This window comes from Lytechinus variegatus, chromosome 5, assembly GCF_018143015.1.
Source record: "Lytechinus variegatus isolate NC3 chromosome 5, Lvar_3.0, whole genome shotgun sequence".
Classification (NCBI taxonomy): Eukaryota; Metazoa; Echinodermata; class Echinoidea; order Temnopleuroida; family Toxopneustidae; genus Lytechinus; species Lytechinus variegatus.
Window position 1 is genome coordinate 35,313,663 of NC_054744.1, and position 9,658 is coordinate 35,323,320.

General features: G+C 37.0%; 1 protein-coding gene across 1 annotated transcript in view; it reads left to right on the forward strand.

Annotated features, from left to right (window-relative positions):
- The window catches only part of LOC121415432 (DNA polymerase subunit gamma-1-like), a 29,732-nt gene extending 20,377 nt beyond the window's left edge, over positions 1-9,355 (forward strand). The window contains exons 18-23 of the mRNA XM_041608635.1: positions 213-335; positions 1,076-1,138; positions 3,149-3,263; positions 6,279-6,530; positions 7,990-8,107; positions 8,426-9,355. Coding sequence (XP_041464569.1) covers positions 213-335; positions 1,076-1,138; positions 3,149-3,263; positions 6,279-6,530; positions 7,990-8,107; positions 8,426-8,559 — 805 coding nt within the window. The 3' untranslated portion in view covers positions 8,560-9,355. The remainder of the gene's footprint in view (positions 1-212; positions 336-1,075; positions 1,139-3,148; positions 3,264-6,278; positions 6,531-7,989; positions 8,108-8,425) is intronic.
- Positions 9,356-9,658: the final 303 nt, after the last annotated feature.

Genomic DNA, 9,658 nt, shown 5'->3' on the forward strand with positions numbered 1-9,658 from the left:
AATATTAAACTGTAAAAGCACATATTTTTCCCTTTTGATTGTCACTGTTATTTGGGTGACTCAACTGTATATTATGAAACTGACATGAGAGATAGCTTCATTTTGTTTTATTGTACAACTTGTATTTAAATGAAATATGGTAATTGTAAGCTTTGAAACACTGTGTGTACAGGAATGACTTTGATGTGATGTTCATGTCATATTGTTTGTAGGTATCATCTTTCAGCTACTGGTCAGAGCTTAGCTGAGCAGGTTGATTTGGATACAGAGGAGAGTGATGGTTGGGTTTCACTTGAAGAACTCAAGATATTGGCCAAGAAATCACAAATTAAAGAGTGAGTCAAGCATGTGGAAATTATATAAATGAAGAGTACCTCCTGATTTTCGTTATTTTGGCAAATTCAAGTTATTTCACTTGTCAAAATGCTGTGCTGCATCTTATAGCAGGAATCTTGCTATAAGGGTGCTCTGCGTCTTTTCATTGTAACCTTCTTGTAATCTCCATTTTTTGTCTTTGACGAAATGTGAATATTGATAATGAAGAGCTGCTTGCAGGATTCCTGCGAGAAAGATGCAACTTAAACTTAGACGTTTGATAAGGTGTCTTAAAGCTATTTCAGACTTGATTTTCACCATTTTCAGTACAAGTAATTAGAAACAATTTATAGTTTAGTCATGACACATTTTTGAAGTATCAAATTCAGAGTAATATATTTTCTTTTCCCCATATTTCAACCTGAAAATGATCAAGATCTCGCCTTCAAATATCTGTATTCCTTAAAACTGGTTAATTTGGCAAATGCCCTCATGTTCAGAAAATCTGAAGTTATCCTTAAACTGACCATGCATTAGAATAAGATGAACTCTCCCCTCACCCAAGTGTAACAAGTTCCGTCATAAGAAGATTGAAGATGAAAATAATTTGTCTCGGTATTATTTGTATTGTTTTGTATTGTAAATCTTGCAATGCAGTAAAATTGACTTGTGATTTTATTTGTTTTGTACATATTTGAACAATGAGTATTCCTCTAAAAAGTACAAATTTCTCTTCTGCTTCTCGTTAATTGATATCTAGGCCAATATATTCCAGCCCACAACACATTGAGATCACAGATGGGAGGAAGTGGGAAGGAGGAAGGTAAATAAAGGTCTTTCATGTCATTGATTACGGACTTAAAGAAAGGGCTTAATGTGTAGAAATAATTTTCAAAACACTTACATGTGGAGTTTTCTTCCACCCATAAGTTCTAACATTGTGGATATCAGTATTCAGATCAGACTGCAAGAAATTTTCATCCTCTTGGGTATGGATAGCACGAAAAACCAATGAGTCGTCAGCAAATAACATCTGACCAGTGCCAGACATGACTCTAGAAAAAATATCATTAATGAGTAAATCAAACAGGAGCGGGCCGATTACACTACCCTGTGGTATTCCAGAAGTAACCGAGTACCAACTTGAGTAACAGCCTTTGTAAACAGCTCGCTGTTGACGGTCTTGTAAGAAAGACTTAAGCCATTTCCAGATATTACCACATATATTAAACTGTGTAGCTAACTTCATCAATAGTACATCGTGAGGCATAACATCAAACCATTCATCAATTGTGTTACACATGAACGACCTTTCATAAACCCGTGCTGCTGGGGATTCACCAGACAGTAGTCATCCAAATGGGCTCTGATAGATTTCGCCATAATGGATTCCATCAGTTTACAAACTATAGATGTTAGTGCTATAGGTCTGTAGTTTTTCAAGTTTGATCTATCACCACTCTTGAAAACAGGCGTAACATTAGCTTGTTTCCAGGCAACAGGAAGTTTACCATTTACAAGCGTTAAATTAAATATTTGGAGCAAAATAGGAGAAATTACATCTTTGCAAGATTTTAGAAGCCGTGGTGTTATACAATCCGGTCTAGGGGACTTGTCGTTAGGTAATTGTGTGATCAGTTCTTTAATAGTACATTCCTGTATAAAGTGTTTCTAAAGGGGGAATTGCATATTCACACTCTGTAGGTTCACCAGCAGCACTGTGTATAGATGCAAAGTATTGACAAAACAATTCAGATATCAGGTTTATACTCTACCATTATTATCAATTGTATGAGGACATGCACCTTTTCTCTGATCCCATACAAATGCAAAAAATCGCTTTCGATTATGTTTGTAAACATTTTGTATTGTTCAATGTTCTAACTGTTGGACATCAACTTGATGATAGGGAGTCAGACATCCTAAAAAATGTGATTTGCAATAAGGTAAATTATGAAAAAAATTATAAAAAATTTTCATGTATAAAAATACCATAGTTTTAATTCAATGCTGAATGCTGTGTTTTATCTTGTTTAAGGCATGGTCCCACTACACTTACAAATGCAAAGAGGATGTAAAACAAAAAGTCTTGTCATCCGTTGGGAAACGCTATGCATCTGTTGTGTACTTGCGTACGTATTTGATACGCTTTATCTATTAAGCATCCGTCCACTGATTTAATCTGCGCAAAAAAAAGTTTTGAGCTGCTTAAAACTTTTAGAATGGATCAACTTTTTGCTGTGTACAATGTAAATCTGCAACATATAAAAGCAAGATAGGTTCTATGTCTGTTATAAACCATTGAACGTCTGTTGTATCCTCTCTGCATCCTCTGAGCATTATAGCAACTCACATCCACTGCTGCTGAAAAACAGAAAGAGGGGGACAGATTTAAAATGTTAGTACATCGTTAGGAGCACGGAAATAGAAGGGATGTACATGTAAGCGTATGCATCTCTTATACATGTATAATGCATTCAAAACCCCCAGGAACACCTGCGGAGCCGTCATCCTCGTTCTTCGGCTTTCATCCGCTAGGCTTCAGATGAACATCCCTGCTACATACTACTCATGTCCGTTCTTTTTTGTTTTCAAGAGTTTCTGTCAATTTTGTGAATTTCTGTAGCAGATACAGCCACCTCCAAAATTTTGTTTGTCCGCTGTGTCATTTATGCATATGTGTTGTGTCTATCGGCCAGTGGGACTAGGCCTTTAGTGAGTCATTCATTTGACTTGGTGTAAGAAATGACACAGTCAGAAAATGATATAATGTTTTCATGAGTGAACATTTTTCTCTTTAGTGATGACTGCTGTATTTTTATTTCTTGTTCAGTGAGTCGGCCATGTTTAACGGGTTGGAAGATATAGCGCAGTCAGAGAATCCTCAGACACCAGTCTTACAGTGCAGTATCAGCAGAGCCCTTCAACCAGATACAGTTAATAATGAGGTATGCCAAGGTAGCTTATATTGCATGAACTAAATAAATCAAATGTGTAATATGAAATATTCAGTTTCGTGATTTTATGAACATGCCATTAGATAAAATTGAAAATAGCTACAGTAAACACTTATTTCACAAGAAAACCTGTAAAACCAAGATTAATTGTCACTTTACATGTATCGTCATGGATCTTGATCTGCTGCTGTAATCTAAGTAAACAATTATTCTGTAGATCGCCAACACAGATTTAAGCATGTGGGACAGTGTTGTTATGGCTTGAAAAAAAAATATTCAACTCGAATGCTTATTTCTCAGCAATTACACTATTTCTTCTACAATCCTTTTGCACATATTTTTTATTAATGAAAACAGTCACTTAGGTGGTCATTTTATTGGATTCTGTATGAACTTATTTTGACATCGTTGCCACAACTGGCATTTAACCCCCAGTACTTGTAAGGGTTTTTTTCTTTACGCTAATTTTTCACCTTTTCTCTTTCCTTTTATTTCTTAATTGATATTTAACATGTGATTACCAAGTACTTTTTTTCTAGAAAATGTATGATTGTAATCTTGATATAAAGTAATACATGTGCATGTCATATAAGCTCACTCTTATTATGTTCACATGTGTGAAAAATTCAAATTATCCTTTTATTGGGAGAATTCTGTGGTAATAACTGGTGAAGGTTTCTAAGGACCAACACATGCTCACAAAGGAATAAATGGTGTACAGTGAAACCAGTCTACTGAAACTCTATAATAGAGAGATTATCACATGGAACAAGAGTTGGCTTATTGTTCCATTATCACACTTTACAAAAAGACCCACCCAGGACAGCTGATTATGAGCAGGATGTGTGCTATTGTCAAAACCACTACCTTAAAAGCACTTCCAATCTTCACCATTGTAGACCTTATTAACACTTCCAGATATTCAGATATTCAAAATTTATTGTCATGCTCAAAATAAAAATTACATTGGCACAAAAATCATATTCCGGCTGTTGGCATTCAAAGAACGATATATAACATGTAATAAATAATTACAAAAATTATGGGATTAAATAATATACACAAAGACCTAATACTAACCCAGAACAAAATGATACGCTGCAAGGGCAGCTGCACTGAAAACTTTACCTGGTGCCGAGGGGGGAAACGCCTCAAGCACGGTGCCCGTCCAACACATCCATGGGCCCCGGTTCGACATTGAAATAATCACAACAGATCACACTACAAAAACACAAATTACCCATCCACACCACACCAATAAACATCCCCCCAAAACTCCACACCAAAAACACACCACACACCTCACACCACAACACAACCTACAAACACACAGTACCAACCCACACTACACACCACTACAAGTCATCGATAACAATGTCGAAACGGCACCCATCCAGTGCTGGAAACCACCACCACGCCTGGCGGTCCCCCCTCAGGACCAAGCAGCATTGCCTCAGCACAGCCGCCCCCGCAACGTATAAAAGTAATATGGCATGACAATGAAGTACAATACAAGAAATCAATTGGATTAAAATACATGTTGGAGTAAGTACTTGGAGGTATGTCGGTTTCAGTTTGAAGGGTATTGCCCACTAACAAAACAATATTGCACATGATATAAATGAAAGGGGGTCATCGTTTAAACTCTGCATTGTACAGAACCATTGCATTTGTGAGGAAAGAACATCTAAACCTGCTAGTCCTTATTCTTGGTAACCGGATCCGCCCAGACCTATTAAAAACTACAAAGCCATGGAGGGGATGGGTATCGTCTCTGATGATACTATGTAGCTTATCCAAACTGCTTTGTAAGCTATGTCTTCCAACTGGGTTATTGGCAAACCTATCACTTTACTGGCATTTTTTATTGCCTTACTCAGCCTATCCTTATTCTGGGAAGTTAGACCAAAAAACCAGATAGCACAGGAAAAAGAAATGATAGGTTTGATCAAACTTTCAAAACAGAACAGAAGAGTCTCTCTTTTGACGCTGAAAGATTTCAACTTCCTCAGAAAGTATACTCTCTGGTTCGCCTTTGAGACAATTTTTTGAGTGTTAACATTTCAGTTCAGATCCTTATCTATGTGGATGCCAAGATATTTGTATTTTGACACTATCTATCCATCCTCAAAGATTAGCTGTCCCACCACAAAAGCATAAGAAAAACTGTAAAATCACTTGTTTTTGTGACCCTTCTTCACCTTGAAAGTATGTGGTCTTCATAATCAGATCCCCATTCAGTCTGACCTCTCTTATCCAGACACTTAGGACCATTACCAATCCAGATAAGGATTTATCCGGATCTGGAAGACCCAATCTTAAATACACGCAGCTGTGCCTCCCCAATGTCTTCTGTAGTGGGTGAACAGTATTGACTGCAGTGTCAGTGCAAAGTGTAGGTGTTTTTTATATTGATTGGTTGCCCTTGAAATAAAGAGAATGACTCGATGAAATTAAGTCTGAAAATGGGATCATCGTGGCTGGCATTGCAGCTGGGCAAAGTCAGCCATTGTTAGACTGTGGGCTCAAATATGATAGATGGCATGTCCGTATCGAGGCCAAGCACTAGCTATCTAGACATGTGTTGTTTTTTTCCCCTGCAAAGAAAAAAAAGAATATGATAAAAATGGTTGCGCTGTGCCCTGATTTACTTGGAAATTATCCTTTCTAAGTTTTTAGGGTAAAAAAAAATTGTTAAAAATAATATGTTTGTAGGTAGACTATATTGGAAAATGTATGTAGTGGAAGTGAGTTTGGGTCAGAATTTTGATTTAAGATTCAAATCTCATCTCCCGTCGTACGTGCGAGATTGAAAAAAAAAATCTTAGCAAGTGTGCGTCCGGATAAAAGAAAATCCAGATGATTGGAGGCCGGATAAGAGAGATTGGACTGTAATTGCTGTGGTAATAAGACATTACCTCAGTATGTTTGTTTATGAAGGTATCTAAAGTTAGAAAATCTGACAAAAACATACCAATCATGTCAACTGTTTAAATCCCTTTGCAGTTTTTAACAAGCCGAGTGAACTGGGTTGTACAGAGTTCAGCAGTGGACTACCTCCATCTGATGCTGGTGTGCATGCGTTGGCTGTTTGAAATGTACAACATTGATGGACGATTCTGCATCAGTATCCACGATGAAGTGCGTTATCTAGTTAAGAGTGAAGATAGATATCGGGCAGCCTTGGCTCTGCAAATCACCAATCTCCTCACCAGAGCAGTCTTTGCTTATAACATGGGCATGAATGATCTTCCACAGGTAACTAATGATTCAGTCATTATTTATTCAATTTATGGTCCAGTGGTTAGAGCATTGGACTCCTAATCGCAAGGTTATGAGTTTGAATCCCTACTCTGCCATTGTCTACAATTTGATAAAAAGGCCCGACAGTAATATCTGTCATCTATAGGGTCAGCCATTATGACTGATTAACCTAGACGCAAAATGTTTCCTTGGTAATTTGTTATATACTAGTTTGACGTTTACCAGCAATACGTTGTCCTGACGAGTTCCTACGGGAGTTACCATAAACAGAGACAGAAACTCCCATAGGAACTTGGCGAAGAAACTTTCTGCTGCATCAACTCCGAGCTGGCATATATAACCAATTACACGTCTAGGTTAATCAGTTAAAGTGGTTGACTGTACTAGACCACACGACCCTCAGTCAAATATGAAAAGAATACAAAGAAATTGACAAGAAAATTATGTGTAAATACAATGACGGGAAGGTGATCCCAGAGAAGCAAGGCTTAAAAAAAGGGGCCACCAAATACATGTAACAAAAATAATAACATTTATCAATAGTACAAACATATAAGTTTTTATTACACTAATCTTTAAATAACACACCCATGCATCAAAAAATATATTAGTATTTGAGCAATCAATCCAACTTGATTTTTCTGAAAAATCACTTCAGAACCTTGTATTCTTACATTGTGACTCTGATTTGATTTAAATTTGCTCTAAAGTTGTGGTTTAACTATGGATATCTTCTTTCAACACAAATATCTAAAAAGATACAGGTTCAGTTTATAAAAAACATTTAACTCTCAAATCTTCCATAAATGTTTGGGAATGATATCTTAAATAGTTTTCTCCACCATAAAAGTATGAGGAAAGAGCACAATAAAGAAAAGAAAAATACAATGCGAACCAAATTTTGACAATTTTAGCTTCCCATAATTGTGGCACAGAGTTAGACCATGGCCAAAGTTAAAACAGACTCCAGAATACAGGTCACTGTCTGCAGTAGGAGAACTTTGAAGCTAGCAAGGTATCATTAGGTGGGCTCCACAGGCATTACCACTCAACCATGCTAACATCCAAAAAGAGACCAGTTAGGCAATAAAAATCAAATTTCATTCACAACAAAAATAGGTCCTTAAGAGCTGGTCCACAGATGCAACAGATTTCAGGAATGTGTTCAGCTTGTACTACAGCTTAGCAGGAGACTAATTTAGAGGACTAATTAACATTGTAATTAAAAGCTAATGCTGACCACTGACTGACATTCTGCTTCCCCAGAGGTGTATTATAAATATTTTGTTTATTTATTTTTCTCCATCTTTGTGTGAATCTAAATGCAACTTTACTGTACATTTTAATAAACCTCTAATAATTAATTCCAAATTGAAGATTTTCAGAAATCCTCAGAAAAAAAGGAACTATCAATTATGTAATGAGTAAGAGTCATCTTTGATCTTGTTTACAGTCTGTAGCATTCTTCAGTGCTGTGGACATTGATACTGTATTGAGGAAAGAAGTCACCATGGACTGTAAGACACCATCCAACCCTCATGGGCTACACAAGGGATATGGTATACCAAAAGGTAAGAAAAGCTTCACTCTTAAAGAGATGAAGGGGGGGGGGGGGACAGGAGGCAGAGATAGAATGAGGGAGAGGGGAATGGGCTGGCAGGGGTTGCATATAGTATTTAATTTCTTTTTGTTCTTGTGCAATGAAAAAAAAAGCTTTAAATTGCAACTTGTCAATTTCTTAGCAAATTGTGGAGATCCAGTAGATACAAAAAGGCCCCTTTTAATACCAGCAAGAAAAAGAAATAAAACAGTAAAAATTCTTCCTCGACACTTCTATGAGCTCTTGATTAATCTTGTACTCTGTTATGTTTCTTCTTGTGTCTGGTTAGGAGAGGCTTTGGACATCTATGATATCTTGAAGCTAACAAACAATGGATCTCTGACAAGAATATCATCAACCAGCAACAAGAACCAAGAAACACACAGGGATGGTAGACCACATGCAGTCAAGGCAGCTGGCTGAACCTTTTCATCATAGATATATTAACGGCTAAAGTTGGTCGTGGTACTCCTCAAATTGGCAATGCTACATTGTGTCATCTGCCTTTATCACAGTTGATATAGCTTTTATTTGTGGTTCAAATTTTTAAAAGTTGAAAGCAAATGTTGATGGTGCCATTTTTAATTTCTCCTTTTTTTGTAATTTAAGAAGGATCTCAAGGCTTATTTTTATTTTCAGATTACCCATCTCAAAACATTAATTATATAAATGATTAAAAAAGAGATATATTAATGTTTTGTCAGTACTATGTATCACTTTTCTCTGTATCTTGCACATATTTTTAAAAAAGTTCTTAATCAAAAGTTGTTCAGGTAAATGCTGTCCGCAATCATGAAAGGGTAAAAAAAGTAGAATACTGTAACAAATTATTATCTGCACCCATGGATTAACTGCGCCCCCATTTTCTGCCTCGGCTATGTGCAAGTTTGATGCAAAGCTCTATGGTTGATATTGCATGGCCCTCATTGCACTTCTCTCTAGCCCAGGTGATAATCTTATCTTCCAGCGCCGGCTACCTCGCTGCCTTCACCCTCATTGTCTTCTTTATTCTCCGCATCGCTTTCAGTTTGTCAATGTTGGCTCGCCATTGTCAGATAAGACTTGTCCACTCGTCCGTATGGCATTCCTTTGGCAAGCAGCCCTTTCCTTGCTTTCCCCCCATGTCTACATTATGTAGCATATATGCTATCCTGTTGACTTCATTCTTTTTTATTATCACCCGTATCAGACATCTGAGCTGGTCATTTACAAAACCGTATTGCCCTAGATTCATAAATATCGGGAAGGGATAGGTATATTATTTGTATTTTCCTTGGTCTCAATGCGCATATTTACTTTGCATGCAGAGACGACGCAAAATATACCTTTGTATTTTCCCTGGTCTCACATCCGGGCATTTGAGGATGCGTATAAAGAGATACGCTTCATAAGGATCTGTGCGCCAACAATATACGTAATAAAGACATCACTGGATCCAAACGCTTGCAAGTACGTCATAATGGTAAAGTGCAGAGCCTAGACCCTTATATTAACAAGACACAATATCACTATTTCAAAAAGA